We start from the raw sequence: 22,560 nt of genomic DNA, 5'->3' as shown, positions 1-22,560 counted from the left end.
ACATTTCTGCAGAAAACACTACAGGCAAATAACGAGGCAAGTTTGGTATTAACTTTATTCTATTTTCTGTATAACTTTAAGTACATAAAGGTTTATTTCCACAGGCCTCAGGAAATGGGTAGAAGTCACAGGACAATTTCTCTTCCCACCAAAAAAAGTTGCATATTTGGTCAGTGTGCCCTAGAGGGGAGACTGAAATTTATACTAGCAATGCTGTGCAAGATTCTTACATGAACCAAGACCTAAAGCAGCCTGCAGTGGAGGTTTGAGTCCTCTGCTCAGGTGCCTGCTGAGCATGACAGGCAAGAGGTGGTAGTGGAGACAGGTGACAGACATCTAGCTGGGAGGAGGAGGAATGCCAGATTTCTTGGAATGGTGTTTTGCTTTTTTTTTTGTAAGTCATCTCCATAGGTAGGTGTCAGGCAAACATCCCAGAGAACAAGGGTTCGAGACCCAGGGTACTGCTAACTGCAGCTGGGAGTGGAGAATCTACCTCACAGTTGAGGCGGCCCAGGCTGGAAGGCTGAAAGAGGAATGCTTTAGGAAACAAGTCTGCTTGGAATGCTGGATGGCCAAGCTGCCGCCTTTGGTCCAGTGCAACCCTGGCCTTGCTTGTCAGCAGCGAAAGGTTAGGTTGGTTAGATGAACCACTGGAATCTCCCCAGCTCCTGCTCCACCTCCATGCTCACTGTCGGGGTAAGATGAGTGTGCACATTTTCTGATCTGTTCGTTACCAGAACTGTTTTGTTTTCCCAAAGGACTGTTTGTTGTTGGAATGACCCCAAAAGATGAAAGCACAATGCCCCAGGCCGGGCCTGCAGCTTCAGAGCGGACCTGCGGAGCAGCCCCGTCTGCCCGAGACCAGCGACCAGCTGCCCCTCCCACATCTCGGCCTGAGCTGTGCTCCGTGCAGGCAGGCAGCTGTGCTTCTCGGAGCGGAGAAGCGGCTGAAGAGCAGAAAAATAGAGGAAACCTAGAAAAGAACCGTCTGGACTCTTCCTGTGGGGCAGGGAGAGGGCACAGAAGCCGCTGGCCCTTTGCTTATCCAGCGATCTCTGTCACTGTGGTGACCAACTTCTGCCCATTCCACAGGGTCTTGAACTGCTCAGGAACTGGGAACTCATTCTGTAAGAAAGTGGTAACAGGTTGAAATGCGGGCCAAGAATGGGGGCTACATTTCACACTTGTTCCAAAGCCTGGCTTCCACTTAACATTCAGAGAAGGCAGGATGAGACAAACCCACTCAGTCATGCAGTGTTGGGCCACTCCTCAGTGGTCTGTAATCCCACACAGGTGTAACAAGAATAGGTGGCCCTAGAGCACCAGTATTTTGGGGCCAGTACTCTCATTCTTTCTTCCTACCCTGAGCCCAGCCTAAGAGAGGCCCAAGCACCTTCCTTTAAAGCTCTGCTTCATAGGACTTTGGTGTATACTGTTGGTTTTCACTGACTCAGTGCCAAATCTCCATCCAACAGCCTTCTCCAATGCAAGACGTCTTCAGTCCCTACTCGGTGGCTTGTTGAGACAGGGTCTCCATACATAACCCAGCTGGCTTCCAACTCAAGGTTCTCCTACCTCAGTCTTCCAGGTGCAAGGAGTACAGGTGTGCATAACACTGAGCCCAGCTAACCCCTTCAGCTTTTAACTCATTTCCTTTTTCTTTTTTGATTTTTTAAGGTAGGGTCTAGTCTAGGCTGACCTGGAATTCACCATGTACTCTCAGATGGCCTTGAACTCACAGTGATCCTCCTACCTCTGCTTCCCAAGTGCTGGAATTAAAGGCAGTCTCCACCATGCCCAGCTCTTTCTGTTTTTGTTTTTCAAGATAGGGTCTTGCTCTAGCCCAAGCTGACCTGGATTTCATGCTATTCTCAGGGTGGCCTCAAATTCACAATGATCCTTCTACCTCAGCCTCCCAAGTGCTGGGATTAAAGGTGAGCACCACTACACCCGGCTCTTTCTAGTTTTTCGAGGTAGGGTCTCACTCTAGCCCAGGTTGACCTGGAATTCACTATGTAGTCTCAGGGTGGCCTCGAACTATAGCAATCCTTCTACCTTTATTTCCTGAGTGCTGGGATTAAAGGTGTGTGCTACCATGCCCAGCTACAACAAACTAAGAAATTTGCTGGACCACTGATAAATTCTTTTAATCTCAGCACTAGAAAGGCTAAGGTAGAAGGATCACCCTGAACTCAAGGCCAACTCAGAACAAGAAAGAATTCCAGGTCAGTATAGGCTAGAATGAAAGCCTCCCCTAAAACAAAACAAAACAAAACCAAATCAAGAAGCTGAGGTGTTCAGTACTTCCCTAGCACACATGAAGCCTTGGGTTCAAGCCCTAGCACTGCATAAACTAGGCCACATGCCTGAAATCCTAGCATTTGAGAAGTGGAGGCAGGAGGCTCACCATGAGTTTTAAAAGCAGTCTTGACAGAGAAGAAAGAGAAGAGAGAAACTTACAAAGTCACCACTTTCTGTAGGAATAAGGACATTCATCTCAGAAGATTTGGCACTGACTATCTCACAGTCCAGGGAATTCTTGCTCAGATAAGCATGGCAGCCATCTGTTTTGTTAATGGAAATGGTTGGCACTTTACCCATTACCTGCAGAGAAAAACAAGAGAACTCAGTCTCAGCAGGTGAGGAAGACAATAGTTGAGTTGCAGGGCCAGGACAGATTTCAGCTTCATGTGACTCAGCCACTACATGAAGGCCCCCAGGTGCTCAGCAGATACTAGAAACTTGGGTGGGTCCTGAAAAGAGCTGCCTTGAAGAGCCAATCCTCTTCTACCACATCCAAAGCAGCTCAGCTTACACACTTTGTAGAATCGGATTCCTACCCAAGTAACAGCTGTGGGTCTGCTGTCTCTCTCTCTCTCTCTCTCAATGAATTCCTCGGGGAGAAGAACAACGAGTCAAGGTATCAAGTTACCTGAACTTTGACATCCCTGCTATTGATTATCTCCACAATGCCCACCACGTCATCAAACACCAGACCCAGTTTCTTACAGTTATCTAAAAGAAAGGAAGAGAAGCAGGTCGACAGCTTAACTTTAAAGAAAACTAATATATTTAAGAATTTACGAAGAAGTAGAAAAATGGTTCTAACCCTCTCAGGCTCTAGGTCACAGCCTACTTAGGATCACAACAAAGACTTACCTACTATAATGGAGTTAACTTTGCCCTTGATTTGCAATGTCGTGTTAACACACTTGTATATGTAAGCCACCTGTTTCAATTCAGTGTCTTCAATCACCAAGTTGGAAACATTCTCTTGGTTTTCCTGTTAAAGAGACACCCAAGGATTCTTGCTATGAAACATACACCTACAAAAATAATGGGTCACTCTGAAAGGCCCAAGAATTCAGAAGCTCAGAAATACTATCACGCTCCAAGGGGAGCTTAAGCGGGCTCCCTGCATACCTCAAACTCCAGGCTTTACTCTCTGTTGGAAGCAAGTAAAGAATCCCTCTTCTCATTATATCAGAGCCCACTCCTAATATAAAACTAGGTAAAAGGGCATGAGATAGCCCTCAAGGATGGGAAATGAGTAATGAAGTAGACCACTTATTTAGTTTCTGTAAATAGCCTGCACCATAAGCCTTAGTAGCCCACACTGTAAGCCTTTGTAACTCGCACCATAGGCTGTAGCAGCCTGCCTCAGACCACCAAGGTCATAGGAGGCTGATACCATATTCTGTTACCCCCACCTAAGGAATTGCACAAGTGCTGACCTCCAAGGTCACAGGAGACTGTACCATACTCTGCTACTCCCACCCAAGGACCTGCGCAAACGCTGACCACCAAGGTCATAGTCATGAGAGAGTGATTGGTCCATGAGGGGCTTGAGCAAAGTAAACTAATTGGCTTAGAAACTATGGGGTGGCACCAACTGACTGGCTAACACCCTGCGGGGCTCCTAATATTAGAAAATGATTGGTCTAAGGCACAGGCTTTGTTAGAAACCCTATAAAAACTGTCCTGTTCCTGCATTCAGGGCTCTGCAGTCCTCTACCCCTGTGAGGTGTACGACTGTGGGCCCCAGCACGCTTGGAATAAAATCCTCTTGCAGTTTGCATCAAGACCGCTTCTCGTGAGTGAGTGATTTGGGGTGTCGCCTTATCCAGGCAGAGCGTGGGGACCCCCTGCGGGGTTTTTTTCCTACAACTCCAAACCTTTGTTCTTATGCTATAAGCAGAACCCTGCACTCATTTAGTTGAACTCCACTTACACCCCTTGTCCTCCAAGCCGCATTCCCCCAAAGTCCAAGTACTTTCAACTCACCACTCTCCACTTCTTGCCTTCCAGTTCTAACACAGCTGGCTCCTTCTTTGTAGCTGGTTTAGAGGATGGGTTAGTTTGGGGTTTAGGTGCAGAGAACGGCTTGGGGCCACTGCGCACTGGACCACTCTGAGCCTTCAGGGCAGGGTTCTTGTGAGTCTTCATATCATCAGATACATGTTTCAGGGCTGTAAGAACAACAGCTACCTTGTTCCTGTTCTTCACAACAGAGATTCAGGTGGAGGCAACAAACTGCTTAGCCGAAAATTCAAAGCAAGAACTGGAGCTTTGGAGATACTCTTTGACAAGCAGTTCTAGAAAAGTACTTTTGTAATTTCTCTTATTCTGTTAAACTGTGATTTTTAAAAATTTTTTGGTTTTTTATTTGAGAATAATAGAGAGAAAGAGGCAGATAGAGAGAATGGGTGTGCCAGGGCCTCCAGCCACTGCAGATGAACTACAGACTCATGCACCTCCTTGTGCATCTGGCTAAGGTGGGTCAAGGGGAATCAAACCTTGAACCAGGGTCCTTAGGCTTCACAGGCAAGCACTTAACCGCTAAGCCATCTCTCCAGCCCTAAACTTTTTTTTTGTTTGGTTTTTCATGGTAGGGTCTCACTCTAGCCCAGGCTGACCTGGAATTCACTCTGTAGTCTCAGGGTGGCCTTGAACTCAAGGTGATCATCCTACCTCTGCCTCCCGAGTGCTGGGATTACAGGCGTATGTCACCACACCTGGCTCAGCACTAAACTGTTTTTTTAAAAAAATATTTTTTAGAATATATGCTGGAGGTAAGGAAAAAATATGCAAATATGGACAAAAAGATCTAGAAAATACATACCAAACATATACCCACAAAATATGGATGTTAGTTATTAAAATGGATGAAGAGTCAAAAAATATGGAAAAAGAATAAAGCTTCACAACAGCTAACTCTCCTCCTAACCAAGTGTTAGAATTTGAAAATCTTTTTTTTTTTCTCTATTCATATTAGATTTTTGTTGTTTTTTCTAGGTAGGGTCTTGCTTGAGCTCAGGCTGACCTGTAATTCACTATGTAGTCTCAGGGTGGCCTCAAACTCATGGTGATCCTCCTACCTTTGCCTCCTGAGTGCTGGGGTCAAAGGCATGTGCCACCATGACCAGCTCTATTCATATTGTTTCATTTGGTTATAATCATATACTGTTAACAAATTTGGTGTGGCCAATAAAGTTAACAAAAGCTTTCTTTCTCATATTAAATCTTTAATCTATTTTTTAATTAATAAAAAGGTTTTATTTAAAAAATGTGATTAAGCCAGGCATGATGGTGCACACCTTTAATCCCAGCACTCAGGAGGGAGAGGTAGGAGGATCACCATGAGTTCCAGGCCACCCTGAAACTACATAGTGAATTCCAGGTCACCCTGGGCCAGAGTGAGAGCCTACCTTGAAAAATTAAAAACAACAAAACAAAAAAAAAGTGATTAATGCTATCATCCCTCAAGAAAAAAAAAAGAATGTGTCTTAAATAGCCGAAGAAAAAACTAAGCTATTCCACTTTAGACTGTTATGGACATACATATTTTATTTATTTATTAGGGCAGAGAGAAAGAGAGAGAGGCAGGGGGAATGGGTGCACCAGGACCTCCAGATGTATGCGCCACCTTGTGCATCTGGCTTACATAGGTACTGGGAAATTGAACCTGGGTTCTTAGGCTTCACAGGCAAGTGCCTTAAGCACTAGGCAATCTTGCCAGCCTATTTATAATATTTTTATTTATTTATTTATCTATCTATTTATTTATTTGAGAGACAGAGATAACGGGCACACCAGGGCCTTCAGCCGCTATAAATGAACTCCAGATGCACGTGCCACCTTGTACATCTGGCTTATTATTTATGTTTATTTAATTAATTAACTTGTTTTTTCAAGGTAGGGTCTTGCTCTAGCCCAAGCTGACTTGGAATTCACTATGTAGTCTTCTCAGGGTAGCCTTGAACCCACAGCAATCCTCCTACCCCTGCCTCCTAAGTACTGGGATTAAAGGCATGCGCCACTACACCAGCATATTTTAAAGAGAAAATATTTCATTACGTCTTTAAGCAGTCCAAAATTTACAAACTATATAGTCAATACTGCATGCCCTTTTTAGTTCTGTCATGGCTGTGGTTGTTATTTTGCTTTAAGGCGGGGTCTTACTCTAGCTCAGACAGATTTAGATCTCACCGTACAGTCTAGGCTTGTTTTAAACTCATGGTAATCTTCTACCTCAGCATCTGGGGTGCTGGAATTACAGGTTTGTGTCAGCACACCTGGCTTGTAGGTTTTTTTTAAAAAAAATATTTATTTATTTTAGAGAGAGAGAGAGAGAGAGAGAGAAGGGGAAGGGGCAGAGAGAAAAACAGAATGAGCACACCAGGGCCTCTAGCCACTGCAAACAAACTCCAGACCCTTGTGCACCTGGCTTACGTGGGTCCTGAGAAATTGAACTGGGGTACTTGGGCTTTGCAGGCAAATGCCTTAGTTGCTAAACCATTTCCCCAGCCCTTTTGTTGTTGTTGTTTTTCTTTTTGGTTTTTCTAGGTAGGGTTTCACTGCAGTTCAGGCTGACCTGAAATTCACTTTGTAGTCTCAGGGTGGCTTTGTACTCACAGTGATCCTCCTACCTCTGCCACCCAAGTGCTGGGATTAAAGGCATATGCCACCACGCCCGGACTTGTTTTTGAGGTGGAGTCTCTCACTCTATCCCAGGCAGACCTGAAATAGAAATCCTCCTACCTCAGCCTCCCAACTGCTGGGGTTATAGGTGTGAGCCACTATACCTAGCTTGGCTTGTAGTTTGTTTTTAAGACAGGGGAGTCATTTTATTGAGGGACTTATAGTTGATGGAGAGAATGAGATGCAACTTACTCAGCTAGGCTAAATGTACCCAGCCCCATATTGCACAAAGAGGCTGTGGTTTAAATACTAGATTTTGTCCCCTTAAATATTGTATGACTACTCTGAAGGTAAAATGTAATGGCTGCATGATATCCCCATCATCATTAATTTGCTATTTCCCTTACTACTGGGTATTTTGGTTGTTATAAACATTTTGGTTACTGTTAGTAATACTGTAAGACTCAGTTTAAGACATTTTTGTTATTTTTCCAAGGTAGAGTCTCTCTCTAGTCCAGGCTGACCTGGAACTCTGTAGTCCCAAGCTGGTCTTAATGTTTACGACATTTTGATGAGTGCATCCTTAGAGGAGGGCAGTGCGACTCAGATAAACTTCCAATGTGACTAGCAGGCATCCCGTAGCAGGACATGAAGACTTCCTAGACAACCCGTGGTATTCTAGAGAAAGCTCCGGGAAAACTGCCAGCACTATCTGTTGGCATGAGAAGGTACTTTTAGGGCTGGGAATGTATCTCAGTTGGTAGAGTGCTTGTCTAGCATGTGTGAAGCCCTAGGTTCAATCCTCAGCGCATCACTGGTGGTGTGCTTCTATAATCCCAGCCCTCAAGAGGTAGAGGCAAGTGGACCTTCAAAGTTGCTTGGCTGAATTGTGAGTCTGAGGCCAGCCTGAGCTACACGAGACCCTGCCTCACAACACAAAAGGAAATAGAAAAGCTGGAAAAGTATTTGCAGTACAAGCAAGAAGACCTGAGTTGGTCCCTAGAATGGTATGCACATAAGCCCAGAGTGAGAGGAGAGACGGTGGCTCAAGAGGCTCACTGGTCAATGAGAGACTATCTCAAAACAAGGCGGATAATACCTAAAAAATGACACTCAAGATTTCCCTCTGGCCTCCACACATACACATATATATGTATGTGCACCTGCACACATATATGCACCCATCCACTCATATACACAGAAGAGGGTATTGTCTATAAGCTACTTAATGTCCCACTGTAATCACCCATCTTTTATTTCTATTTAATCCAGGACAGAAGTTTTGGGTAATGTGAAGGAAAATGACACCCCAAATGAATCTTCCTACCCGTCAGCTAGGGTTCTGGTTTACAGACTAGATGAATCTGGTTGACAGAATTTAAAAACAAACAGCACAGGCTGGAAAGATGGCTTAGTGGTTAAGCACTTGCCTGTGAAGCCTAAGGACCCTGGTTCAAGGCTCGATTCCCCAGGACCCACGTTAGCCAGATGCACAAGGGGGGGCACGCGTCTGGAGTTCGTTTGCAGTGGCTGGAGGCCCTGGCGTGCACATTCTCTCTATATATATCTGCCTCTTTCTCTCTCTCTGCCTCTTTTTCTTTCTTTCTCTTTCTCTCTCAAATAAATAAATAAAAATGAACCAAAAAATTAAAAAAAAAAAAAAAAAGAACAAACAGCTGTAAGAACTATTCAGGTCGACTACTCACCATGTGTGATCCTCTCCCCCTGATTAATCTGCGCAAACAGTGCTGAGCGGGAAGCAGAATCATCGGCTCCTGAACTGCTGGGGACTGGGGGAGGAGGAGGGCCTGGTGGTGGAGGAGGTGGGCCTGATCCAACCGAGGGTCCAGATGGCAATCCACTCAGTTCTTTTGCCACAGGCCCCTGGAACAGTAAGGGTAGGGAATACAGACATCCTCTCCTTCTCTACCATTCCCAATACACATGAGACCCTCTACTTTACAGCTCTAGGCAATGACTAATGTTCCACATTTATACTTGCTCCTTCATGCTTTCCCAAGGATCCAACCCACTACTGCTTTTTCTCATCTTCACAGTTTTCCACATCACCTGAATCTACTTGCTAACTTCCTTAGCATATTCTAAGACCTCAAGCTCAATAACTCCAAGACTTCTTTATCTGTGCAATCATCCCCTGATCCTTGTTTCAACAAGATGTCCCCATCCTAGCTTGACTGTCAGTCTTCTCTGAAGCTTCCTACTCCCTTGACCTCCTTAAATCTAGTATCCTGGTGGCACACTGTGCAAATGCTTTTCTGTCGGTTCCTCACACCATGGTCGGACCCTGAGCCTGAGCACAGCCCACACCCTGAATCTCTACACTGAGACAAACCTGATCACTATTACTCCCTTACTCAAATACAACACTCCCAAGACTCAGCCTCATTTCCCACCAGCCTGTTTTCTGATATATTTCTGACCATCTTCCCCTTACTGAAGCCAGAGGTAACCAACATTTGTAATTGCTTTGTTAGGCTGTGCTCTTTGCTGTAGCCCCATTTCTCTCACTTCTCACTGTCCTACGTTTCTTTCAAGTCTCAGATCAGTGTACACCTTTCAAAGCACAATGTCTGCCAGAAAGAATCACTTTCTCTTACTTGTTCTGTCTTCTATATATTTATTATAGTGTTCAGCTTGGTGACTTATACTAGGGGTTTATATCTGCATTTTAAACTCCTTGAGAGAGGGATAGGGAGAATCATCTGTGTCTCCCCTCTAGCACCAATCACTGCCCTTGACCTGTGTTTATTAAAACTGATTAAAACTTAGGGCTGAGAACGTAGCTCAGCTGGTGGAGTGTTTGACTAGCAAGCATAATACCCTGGGCTTGATCTCCAGCACTGAATAAAACCAGGTGTGGTGGTGCACACCTATAATCCTGGCACTCAAGAGGTAGAGACAAGCAGACCAGGAGGAGTTCATCTTTTACTATATAGTGAGCTCACAGCCAGTCTGGGCTACATGAAACCATCTTAAAAAAAAAAAAAACCCTGAACAGGGCTGGAGAGATGGCTTAGTGGCTAAGCACTTGCCTGTGAAGCCTAAGGACCCTAGTTCGAGGCTCAATTCCCCAGGACCTACATTAGCCAGATGCACAAGGGGGTGCGCACGTCTGGAGTTTGTATGCAGTGGCTGGAGGCCCTGGCGTGCCCATTCTCTCTCTCTCTGTCTGTCGCTCTCAAATAAATAAATAAAAATAAACAATAAATAAATAAAAAAACCCAAGCTAATTAAATGCAAGATTCCTTCTCTTTTGATATTTAATTCCCTCCCCTTTGTTTCTCTCATCAAAAAATTAACCATCTTTCAAACTGGGTGGTGGTGGCGCATGCCTTTAATCTTGGCACTCGGGAGGCAGAGGTAGGAGAATTGCTGTGAATTTGAGGCCACCCTGAGACTCCATAGTGAATTCCAGGTCAGCCTGGGCTACAGTGAGACCCTACCTTGAAAAACAAAACGGGAGGCAGAGGTAGGAGGATCACTTTGAGTTCAAGGCTACCCTGAGACTGCATAGTGAGTTCCAGGTCAGCCTGAGCTAGAGTGAGACACTACCTCAAAAAAAAAAAAAAAGTAGCCATCTTTCTTTCTGCAGCCTTGGTGATTATAAAGTCTAAGCAAACTGTGGGCTTCATGCTAGAGAAAGAAAGAGAGAAATTTAAGAAGGCAGGCAAGGACTCACCGTTTTGCTCCAGGCCAGGCCAGTAGTGTGGAACTCCTTGATGTAAGCCTGCAGCTCAGTCCATATACTTAAGTAAGCTTTGACCCAGTCCACGTGCTTCTTATCCCTGGGAGAATTAAAGAAGAATTTGTTAGAAACAGGGCACATTAGAATCGTGACTCCATGATTGGAAAGATGGACCAATGATTAAAGGCACTTGCATACAAAATCCGCTGGCCCAGTTTCGATTTTCTAGTATCCAAGTAAAGCCAACTGCACAAAGCAGAGCATATGCCTGGAGTTCTTTTGCAGCAGCAAGAGGCCCTGACAACCCCATAATGTCTGTCTTTCACAAACAAACAAACAAATAAATAAATGAAATAAAAAAAAAAAAATAAGCCAGGCATGGTGGCGCACACCATTAATCCCAGTACTTGGGAACCAGAGGCAGCAGGATCACTGTGAATTTGAGGCCACCCTGAGACTACATAGTGAATGCCAAGTCAGCCTGGACTAAAGCAAGACGGTACACAAAACCAAAATAAATTAAAAATAATAATAATAAAAGTAAAATAAAGAGCTGATATGGTAGCGTATGCCTTTAATCCTAGCAGAGGTAAGAGGATCACTGTGAGTGAGGCCAGCCTGGAACTACCGAGTTAGTTCCAGGTCAGTCTAGACTAGAGTGAGACCCTGCCTCAAAAAAACCAAAAAATAAAAAAAAGTAAAATAAAGTTATAAACTCACTCCAGAATGTCTCTGGCCTATGGGGCTCACATCCTCCTGCTCTGGCATTTCTTAGTCTCTACTCAATGGCAGCTTCCCTATCATTACCTAAGTTTCAAAAATAAAGGACTGGAGAGATGGCTCAGAGGTTAAGGTACTTGAAAAGCCTAAGAACCCGGGTTTGATTCCTAAGTACCCATGAAAAACCAAATGCACAAAGTGATACATGAATCTGGAGTTCATTTGCAGCAGGCTGGAGACCCTAGCATACTCATGCTCTCTCTCAAATAAATAAATATTTTTAAAAAAATACAAAATAAAAGGCTGGGCATGATAGCACATGTCTTTCATCCCAGCACTCGGGAGGCAGAGGTAGGAGGATTGCCATGAGTTTGAGGCCAGCCTGAGACTACACAGTGAATACCAGGTCAGCCTAGGCTACAGTAAGACCCCCCTACCTTGAAAGAACCAAAATAAATAAATAAAACCAAAACCAAAACTTTGTTCCTTTACCTCAACTAAACCAAGCTGTACTAGGACAGGAACACTGGACTTCATGTCTGTTACAGCAGTGTTTCTCAAACCTTCCCTTAGGAACAACTTTTTTTTTTTCCAAAGTTGACCACATGCAGAACTTTAACATCAAGCTGATAAAAGCAGACACTTTTTACAGGAAGCCATGGTAGAGTCAAGATTACTCAAGCATCACCATGGGACTCCAAGAAATTCAACAGCCATATGTGTGACTGCTGCCTTATGTCAAAATGTGCTCCTCTCCTAACTGAAGACCCCCCACCACACCCCCACCACCGTTTTTTGGTTTATCAAGGTAGGGCCTCACTCTAGCTCAGGCTGACCTGGAATTCACTATGTAGTCTCAGGGTGGCCTCAGTCTCAGCGATTCTCCTACCTTTGCCAACTGCTGGGATTAAAAGCAGAAACAATCAGCATTAAAATACAGGAAAAAAAACAACAACCCTACACCATAATCCAGAATAATCCCTCTGTTCCTATACATTAGTTGGAAGACTTTGTGCTTAACTTAGCCTAAGACCTAGTTTCTTCAACTTTAAAATGATAGGACTGGGCTTCAGAGATGGCTTAACAGTGAAGGCACTTGCCTGCGACACCTAAGGCCCCAGGTTTGATTCCCTAGTACCTACGTAAAGCCAGATGTACAAGGTGGCACACATATCTGGAGTTCATTTGCAGGGGCTAGAGGTCCTGGTATACCACTCTTATTCTCCATTCTCCCTTTCTCTCAAATAAATAAATAAATAACCTCCAGTTACGCTTAAGCCACACTTAATTTTTTCTTTTGGTTTTTCAAGGTAGGGTCTCGCTTTAGCCCAGGCTGACCTGGTATTTACTATGCAGCCTCAGGGTGGCCTTGAACTCATTGCAATCTTCTTACCTGTGCCTCCTGAGTGCTAGGATTAAAGGTGTGTGCCACCATGCCCCACTAAATCTTGTTTTAAATGATAGAGTAAATTCAAAACATTATGATGGACCAAGAGTGGTGGTGCACACCTTTAATGCCAGCACTCGGGAGGCAGAGGTAGGAGGATTGCTATGAATTTGAGGCCACCCTGAGACTACACAGTGAATTCCAGGTCAGCCTGGGCTACAGCGAGACCCTACCTTGAAAAACAAAACAAAGAATACATTGTGGTGTGTAACTACAGGCTGCTAGAAGAATCAAAAGAGGTGTGTGGTGTGGGAAGGCTTATTTCTAGCAGAGTCAGTTATTCAACAAATGTGTTCACTGCTGATGGTCAAAATAAAGGGTTTGCATGCTTGCTTCGGCAGCACATATACTAAAATTGGAACGATACAGAGAAGATTAGCATGGCCCCTGCGCAAGGATGACACGCAAATTTGCGAAGCGTTCCATATTTTTATCTTTAAGTGTTGGTATATTGATCTTGCATCCTGCAACCTAGCTTGTAAATTTTTGTGGAAGTTTTTTAGGATACTATAAATAAAAAAATCATAAAATTTACACCTAAAAAAAATAACGGGTTTGTACAGTTCTTGAATTAAGTAACTGTACCCACTCTAGCTCAAAATTAGCAATGGAGAAGTCACTTAGCACTGGTAAGGTTATGTGGTTAGAACACAGTTAACTCCTTTACTTAATGCCTGCATTGGCTAGACAACTTCACTGTCACTTTACAGTCAGGGTCATTTTCTTTTTTTGTTTTTTTAATTTATTTATTTGAGAGCGACAGACACAGAGAGAAAGACAGATAGAGGGAGAGAGAGAGAATGGGCGCGCCAGGGCTTCCAGCCTCTGCAAACGAACTCCAGACGCGTGCGCCCCCTTGTGCATCTGGCTAACGTGGGACCTGGGGAACTGAGCCTCGAACCTGGGTCCTTAGGCTTCACAGGCAAGCGCTTAACCGCTAAGCCATCTCTCCAGCCCAGGGTCATTTTCTAGTTAAGGCCCTTTACTGTGACACCAGTGAGACATCTGCAACAAAGGAACAAAATTTAACCTAAAAGGAGGCTTAAAAGGCACTAGTGCATGTAACCCCCAGCAAATCCTCCCAAATCTGGGGGAGGGTAGAGAAACTAAGTACAAGGGCCTCTAGTAACCATGGAGGGAAAAGGAGAAGTGGGGCAGAAACATCTAATGCTTGCAAATGCTTCTCTATGACCCAGTATCTACCAAGATAAAGAAACAACACAGGAGTCGACAGTCTTAATTAACTCAAAGTGCTACTCCAGAAAGTAACCAGTGAAGTTTGCCCTTTACCACTTGAGAAAAGGCTAGACTTACACATCTCTATACTCCTTGAGGACTCGGTTTGTATAAAACATGGCAGCATCAGTCATTTCTTTTACAAAGGGGCCAGGTTTGCCAGTCTGGAAAGAAAGAAGCAGTCAGTGACTGAGAAACTCTCATTTGTTCATTCTTCCCTCCCTTAGACATTGCTCTGCTTACCAAAGCCACCCAGCCTAGGGCCTGAACACTTTCACTGACAGCTGACAGATGATTGAACAACTTGCTGCCTCTATTCTTCTCCCGAAAGGTTATCACTTCTTGGATCTGCTCTGAGATAGGTGCCAACAAATCAGAAAGCTTATTCTAGGAAAAGAGACAGAAAAAGATTACAGTTAGGGACTGGGAAGATGGCTCAGTCAGTACACATTTGCTGAAACATGAGGGCCTGAGTTCATATATAAAACCCAGGTGTTATAGCATGTGCCGATGATCCCAGTGCAAAGGAGGGAGAGATAGGAGGATCATAGGGCTTTGCTGGCTAGCTATCCAACCAAATCAGTGAGCTCCAGGTTTAGTAAAAGTCCGTCTTAAAAAATAAGGTGGTGGGCTAAAGAGATGGCTTAGCGTTTAAGGCACTTGCCTGCAAAGTCAAAGAACCCAGGTTCAACTCCCCTAGACCCACGTAAGCCAGATGCACAAGGGGGCACACGCATCTGGATTTTGTTTGCAGTGGCTGGAGGCCCTGGCATGCCCATTATCTGTCTCTCTACCTGCCTATTTCTGTATCTCTCTCTCAAATAAAAAAAAATTAAAATTAAATTAAAATAATAAGGTGTGGTGATGCACGTCTTTAGTCCCAACACTTGGGACACATGCCAGCCTGAGACTAACTGGACTGCAGCAAGACTTCACCTTGAAAAAACAAAAACAAAAAACAAAAGGTGAGGAATGATTATGAGACCTGAAGTCAACTTTTGGCCTTTGGCCTTCACACATACACGTGTACTCCCACCTCCCCCACATGTACATTCAACAACATACACACACACAAAAAGAAAAAAAAATGCAGCTCTATATAACTTCTCTAAAAGTTATATGTAGCTGGGTGTGGTGACGCACACCATTGAAGCCAGCACTCTGGAGGCAGAGGTAGGAGGATCACTGTGAGTTTGAGGCCACCCTGAGACTACAGAGTGAGTTCCAGGTCAGTGTAGGCTAGACCCCACCTTGAATAAACAACAAAAATGTTACCTACTTTGGTCAACTCTGATTATGAAGATAAGCTTTTTTTGTTGTTGTTAATAGAGACAAGGTTTTGCTAAGTAACCCAGACTAGCCTGGAATTCATGACCCTCCTGCATCAGTAACCCCCGCACCCCCCGGCCCAGTGTGGACATTGTAGATATATGCCACAATACCTGGCAATGTAACAATTCCTTCTGTGGACTAAAATGAGCCCTCAAATGAACATTTTATTCACCATGCTTTGATTTAAATGGCTAAAACACTGCTCACATCTCAATTCTGCATAAAGTTCCAGTTCCTCAGGCTGGATGTGATCTGTCATGCCACACATACCACAAAATCCCAAAGTTTCAGCTACTGCTCTTTTCTATCCCACTAATAGGAGATATCAGTTTATTTCTGCACCCTTTCTTACAATGTCCTCTCCTTTTGAGTTCATCCAAATGCTTCCTTATGAAGCCCTTCTGCAACCATACCCAGCTCCCTACAGGTCAGCATAACCAGTTCCGACACACCATACAACACGTGTACAAACTATTAAAGGACCACGTGGATGTGTTTCTTTCCCTTTTCTCTCCCTCTGCCTTTCTTTCTCCCTCCCTCTTTCCCTGGCTAGAACTCACTAATGTAGTGAAGGATGACTTTGAAGACCTTATCCTCCCCCTACCTCTACCACCCAAGTGCTAGGATTATAGGAATGCTACCACACCTGGCACGAATGTTGTTATTTTATTTTCTTTTTTCCAAGGCAGGATCTCACTCTAGCGCAGGCTGACCTGAAATTCTCAGTGATCTTCCTACCTCTGCCTCCTGAGTGCTAGGATTAAAGGCGTGTACCACCAACCCCAGCTAGAACGTTTTTATTTTTTATTAATTCTTCAAAGGTAAGGGCTTTGTCCTAACTCTCTTTTGTCATCATTACAACCCTCAATGCATCGCTAGCCCCAGCAGAGACCTGAAGTATCAAATGCACTTTAGGGACGCTGGTACATTCAAGCAGGCAGCTCAACAAAAATGAATAAAATCTTGTGTTCTTCCTTCAAAGCTGTTTCCTAACTTTTAATTCTTAGGTCTTAGCATGAATAGTCTAACCAGAAGTGTGCAAGCTTTTTCTGTAATGGACTAGTCAGTAAACGTTTGTCCCACAAAACTTCATTTACATAAAAGGGTGGCAGATCAGATTGGCTAGTGAAGTTTGCCTATTGGTCTCAAAGAAAAATTTAGTAGTGTCTCAGCTGCTTGGCTAATTTCTTGGGGAAAACATGGGTTTAGAGAAAAGATTCAGATAAACACTTAAGTTAATCAGGACAGTTTCAAGACTAAACTCCAGTGTATTTACATTATCTGGCACTGTTTCCATTACTTAGGGATGACAAGGTTTTAAAGCAGCATTAGTAGGAAGACTTGCTTTATCATCCCTTCATGAGCAGGAAAGCCTACCACAAAAGAAACAAAACTGAAATTGTTCATCCTGAGAACTCTTCATTCGACTTTTTCCATCTTGTGGCAGGAAAATCTGAGGTAGGGGTACAACTAAAGGGAGATTTCCCCAATCTATGATGAGAGAAGAAGCAGTTCTTCAAGTGTTTTAGAATTCTCACAGCAGTATCTGTAAAACCCACCCACCTGGAAGCAGAGATGAAGCTCTTTATTAAGACATAGTAAAATCCCAGGGCTATCTAAACCAAGCAACATGACAGACAACAAAGTCAGCAGAGACCAATTAAGTACCCAAGGCACATTCCCATGAGGGCACTTTAAATCTGCTTAACCCTTGAGATTTGGCATGAATGTGTATTATCATGAGCCTATTTTAGCATGCTGTGATAGTTTAATGGAAATCTGTTTGTCCTGAGTATCAAATCAAACTAAGCCAACTAGTAATGAACTTACGCCGGCTGGTTGCTGACACTGAGATGCTGTAACCAGTAGAGCTCGCTCTAACTTCAGACCTGTGTGGACCATCTCCGCCTGCAAGAGAGAACAACAACCTATCGATGACACATTACAACTGGAGAAGTCCTGATAAGGACAACCTGAAACCTTTATGCCCACATCCTCTGGTGGCGCCCATGCACTTCATGTTGAAGCCTCTCATGTATTTCAGATTCCGGGGGCTGATACCAGACCACATGAACTACTGTTCCTCTCGGAACTCATCAGGGATAGAGAGCTGGGGTTGGAAATAAAGATAATCAAAGATAGCCTTAGGGGAAGTCAGGTTCACAAAGTACTTTGTATGTGTCTTCTGGGGTGCTAGGAATGAAACCTAGAGCTTTGCACATGCTAGGCAAATGTTCTACCACTATGCTGTCAGACCCTCAAGAACTTTTTTGTTTTTTATCATTTTTAATTTTAGGTATTTGCCAGTAGACAGAGGGACAGAAAATGAGAGTAAGTGGCCAGGGCCACTATAACTTATCCTCTGAATTAAATAAGACTTACCAGCCTAAGTGATTAATTTTGTCAACTGACCCAATAAATTTGATGAACGGACCACGTTATCCTAGGGATAACAATGTTATCCTAAGGGTAAGAGTTCATATTGACAGTATGGTTTACAATCTTGATGTTGGATTAAGGCGTCCCAATGGTGCAGAAGCTATTAATGGTTCCTTTGTTCAACGATTAAAGTCCTACATGATCTGAGACCAGAGGTATCCAGGTTGATTTCTACTTATTAGCAGTATTTCCCAGTAAAAAAGAACCAGAAAAATAGAGCCCACTAAACATTGGTGTTCTGTATTTTTTTGTTTTGTTTTTTGAGGTAGAGTATTGCTCTAGCCAACATTGGTGTTCTTAATTTCATAGATAAATTAATCTTTTTTTTTTTTGCAAGAGAGAATTGGCATGCCAGGGCTTCAGCTACTGAAACAGACTCCAGATGTTTGTCACCTAGTACACATGTGCAACCTTGTGCTCACTTCGCCTTTGTGCATCTGGCTTATGTGGGATCTGGAAAGAGATGGAACCTGAGTCCTTAGGCTTCTCAGGTAAGTGCCTTAGCCACTAAGCCATCTCTCCAGCCCTAAATGAATCTTAATCTAGTAATCAGGCACATAATCTGTTCAAGAGCAGGACTCATTTAGATGGCAGAGCTTGGTAAATGTACAAGATGTAAGACCTTGTATTCAGAGATTCAAATCCTCTTCTTTACACATATGCACTTAATATTATTCCTTTAATTGTTCCCATCCTTACTGCTATACCATTCCTGACACTAGTAGAATGGAAAACTCTAGTTATGTACAACTCCAAAAAGGATACAATGTTGTTGGACCCTATGGCCTCCAACCTTTCTTTGATGATATAATTTTTCTTTTCTTTTTTTTTTTAAATAATTTTTTAAAATTATTTATTTATTTATTTGAGAGCAACAGTCACAGAGAGAAAGACAGATAGAGGGAGAGAGAGAGAATGGGCGCGCCAGGGCTTCCAGCCTCTGCAAACGAACTCCAGACGCGTGCGCCCCCTTGTGCATCTGGCTAACGTGGGACCTGGGGAACCGAGCCTCGAACCGGGGTCCTTAGGCTTCACAGGCAAGCGCTTAACCGCTAAGCCATCTCTCCAGCCCAATGATATAATTTTTAATTTCATTTTACTTTTTGGTTTTGAGGTAGGATCTCACTCTAACCTGGGTGACCTGGAATTCACTATGTAGTCTCAGGGTGGCCTTGAACTCACTGTGATCCTCCTCCCTTGCCTCCTCGCAAGTGCTGGAATTAATGGTGTGTGCCACTACACCCTGCCTATAAAACTTTTTATTAAAGAACCCTTATGACCTAATTACTCATCAACTATACTTTTCATAATTGTTTCTACCCTAGCCCTTACCTTAGCCCTTAGGCTATGAATCCTGTCTATACAACCTATAACCCATTAATTAATGGATAAATCTAGGAATATTACTCATCCTGGCCATATCAAGTCTAGTGGTCTACTCTATTTTAGGATATGGGTGAGCATCAATTTCAAACTATGTCCTAAATGGTGCCCTATGAGCTGGACTTGACACATGCACTGCTTTGTGCATCTGGGTTTACTTGAGTACTAGGGAACTGAACCCAGGCTTTAGACTTTTTTAGTTCAGGCTTTTTTTTGTTTTGTTTTTCCAGGTAGCATCTGGCTCTAGCCCAGGCTGACCTGGAATTCACTATGTAGTCTCAGGGTAGCCTCAAACTCATGGCAATTCTCCTATTTCAGCCTCCCAAATGCTGGGATTAAAGGCATGCACCACCATGCCTACCTCCCCCCTGCATCCCCCCCTTCTTTTTTTTTTACAAGGTAGGGTCTTGGTCCAGCCCAGGCTGATCTGGAATTCACCATGTACTATCAGGGTAGCTTTGAACTCACTGTGATCCTCTTACCTCTGCTTCCTCCCAAGTGCTGGGATTAAAGTCATGAACCATCCCACCTGGCTTCAGGCTTCTTCTTTTTTTTTAAGAAGCAAGCTTGGGCTGGAGAGACGGCTTAGCAGTTAAGGCACCTGCTTGCAAACCTTGGACTACAGGCAAGTCCCACTATGCTGAATTTTATATCTTTTTTTCATATTTTATTTTTATTTATTTGTTTAAGAGAAAGATACAGAAATAGGAAGGTAGAGAGAGAGAATAGGCACACCAGGGCCTCCTGCCACAGCAAATGAACTCCAGATGCTTGCGCCCCCTTGTGCATCTGGCTTATGTGGGTCCTGGGGAGTCGAACCTGGGTCCTTTGGTTTTGCAGGCAAGCACCTAAACTGCTAAGCCCTCTCTCCAGCCCCTGAATTTTATATCTTAATGTCCATATCCCTATATTTCTTAAAAGTCTTCTGGCTATGACCCTTAGTAAGAATTAATATGCATCTGGAATTCGTTTACAGTAGGAAAGTGCTTCTGTGCCCAGTACATGGGGTGCTAGGGATTGAACCCAGTACTTTATGTATGCCAGAAAAGCACCCTACCAACCACACTATGTCCCCATTTGGTTGTTTGTTTGGTTTTTCTTTTTCTTTCTTTCTTTTTTTTTTGAGGTAGGCTGACCTAGAATTCATTATGTTGTCTCAGGGTGGCCTCAAACTCTCAGCAACCTTCCTACTTCTGCCTCCCAAGTGCTGGGATTAATGGTGTGCACCACCATGCCCAGCTCAGTTGTCTTTTGAGGCACTCAATAGCTCAGGCTGACTATAAACTCATGGCAATTCAATTGCCTCAGCCTCTTAAGTGCTGGTATTATGGGCATGAACTACCACATCTAGCCATGAAGTGTTTGTTTTTTGTTTAAATATTTATTTATTTGACAGAGAAAGGTCAGGCGAGAGAATGGACACACCAGGGCCTCCAGCCACTGCAAATGAACTCCAGATGTGTGCACCACCTTATACGGTTCCTGGGGAATTGAACGTGGGTCCTTAGGCCTCACAGGCAAGCGCCTTCCCTGCTGAGCCATCCCTCCAGCCCAAAGCATTTTTTTAATGTACATTGAAAAATCCCTCTTATCCCATATCACAAAAAATAAACCCAGAAGTGAAAACAAAACCAAGGTTATAAATGCCAAAGTGTTCACTCCTTTAGGTGAAAGCTATGACTCAAATGTCATATATCATATAGGTAAGTTTTAAATTAGCCTACTGAACTACAACCAGCACTGCATTACATGAAAGAGAATTCAAGTATGAGGGCAGTACATCAGTGTGAATAAGGACAATGTACCAGTATGAAATTATTTCAAACTAAAAAAATAAAGTAGTGCAAACATTATTTTTGTAAAGCTTTTACCTCAGTCACAAATATATCATTATTTCACTGAACATCACAGCCAAAAGACTTTAAGAAATATAAGGATATGGACATTAAGATATAAAATTCAGGCACAGTGGCATTTGCCTGTAACCCAAGCACTTGGGAAATGGAGGAAGAATGATCAAGAGTCCAAGGCTGGGCTGGAGAGATGGCTTAGCTGTTAAGCGCTTGCCTGTGAAGCCTAAGGACCTGGTTCGAGGCTCAATTCCCCAGGACCCTTGTTAGCCAGATGCACAAGGGGGTGCACGCGTCTGGAGTTCGTTTGCAGTGGCTGGAAGCCCTGGCGTGCCCATCCTCTCTCTCTCCCTCTATCTGTCTTTCTCCCTGTGTCTGTCACTCTCAAATAAATAAATAAATAAATGAACAAAAAAATATTAAAAAAAAAATAGAGTTCAAGGCTATTCTTGGCTATGTATAGTTGGACGTCAACCTGGGCTACCAAGAATCTATAACAAAAATAAAACAAGAACAAAAATCCAAGAGCTACAGACATAGCTCAACTGCGGAATGCTTATCTAGCATGCATGAGGCCCTAAAAAGGAGAGAGGGGGGAACCTCCACAGTAAATAAATAAATTCAAGAAAACTTTTTTCCCCCTGAATCTTCTTCTCTCCCCATATACTCTGTTTTGAGATAGGGTCTCACTTTCCTGGGTATCCTACCTCAGCCTCAGGCATGAGCTACCATATGAAGCTGTATTTACATTTTCCAAGATAAAAGTGATCCATGCTTTACAAGTTTTTCAAAAGTTACAGGTCTAAGGATGGAGAGATGGCTTAGTGGTTAAGGCACTTGCCTGCCAAGCCTAAGAACCTAGGTTCGATACCCCAGAACCCACATAAGCCAGATGCACAAGGTGGCGCATGCATTTGGAGTTAGTTTGCAATGGCTAGAGGCTCTGGAACACCTACTCTCTTTCTATCTCTCTTCTTCTCTCTAATGATAAATAAATAAAAATAAGATATAAAAAATAATTCAAGCCAGGCGTGGTGGTGCACGCCTTTAATCCCAGCACTTAGGAGGCAGAGGTAGGAGGATCGCCTTGAGTTCAAGGCCACCGTGAGACTACAGAGTTAATTCCAGGTCAGCCTGGACCAGAGTGAGACCCTACCTCAAAAAACCTAAAAAAAAAAAAAAAAAAAAAATCAAGGGAAGCCAGGTGTGGTGGTGTGTGCCTTTAAAAAAAAAAAAAAAAAAGTGTGCTGGAGAGATGGCTTAGCAGTTAAGGCTTTGCCTGCAAAGCCAAAGAATCCAGGTTTGATTCTCCAGGACCTGTGTAAGCCAGATGCACAAGGAGGTGAATGCATCTGGAATTCGTTTACAGTGGCTGAAAGCCCTGGTGTGACCATTCTCTCTTTCTCTCTGCCTCTTTCTCTGTATTAAATAAATAAATAAATATATATACATATATATATATTTTTTTTTTTTTTTAAAGTTACAGGTCTATAAAGTAAAAATGCAATCCTCTCCCTACACTGAAG

At 43.5% G+C, this 22,560-nt stretch overlaps 1 protein-coding gene and 1 non-coding gene across 2 annotated transcripts in view; one reads left to right on the top strand and one right to left on the bottom strand.

Annotated features, from left to right (window-relative positions):
* Positions 1-37: 37 nt before the first annotated feature.
* The window catches only part of Cap1 (cyclase associated actin cytoskeleton regulatory protein 1), a 38,042-nt gene continuing 15,519 nt past the window's right edge, over positions 38-22,560 (bottom strand). The window contains exons 4-13 of the mRNA XM_004665292.2: positions 17,193-17,270; positions 14,274-14,417; positions 14,109-14,194; positions 10,622-10,727; positions 8,628-8,805; positions 4,285-4,469; positions 3,160-3,283; positions 2,933-3,015; positions 2,461-2,604; positions 38-1,125 (exon numbers count right to left, since the gene is read on the bottom strand). Coding sequence (XP_004665349.1) covers positions 1,042-1,125; positions 2,461-2,604; positions 2,933-3,015; positions 3,160-3,283; positions 4,285-4,469; positions 8,628-8,805; positions 10,622-10,727; positions 14,109-14,194; positions 14,274-14,417; positions 17,193-17,270 — 1,212 coding nt within the window. The 3' untranslated portion in view covers positions 38-1,041. The remainder of the gene's footprint in view (positions 1,126-2,460; positions 2,605-2,932; positions 3,016-3,159; positions 3,284-4,284; positions 4,470-8,627; positions 8,806-10,621; positions 10,728-14,108; positions 14,195-14,273; positions 14,418-17,192; positions 17,271-22,560) is intronic.
* Positions 13,120-13,226, top strand: LOC123461070. The gene has a single exon (XR_006637388.1). It is a non-coding gene; the product is annotated as a U6 spliceosomal RNA (small nuclear RNA).

This window comes from Jaculus jaculus, chromosome 5 (assembly GCF_020740685.1).
Source record: "Jaculus jaculus isolate mJacJac1 chromosome 5, mJacJac1.mat.Y.cur, whole genome shotgun sequence".
Classification (NCBI taxonomy): domain Eukaryota; kingdom Metazoa; phylum Chordata; class Mammalia; order Rodentia; family Dipodidae; genus Jaculus; species Jaculus jaculus.
This window is presented reverse-complemented; position numbering and strand designations above follow the sequence as displayed.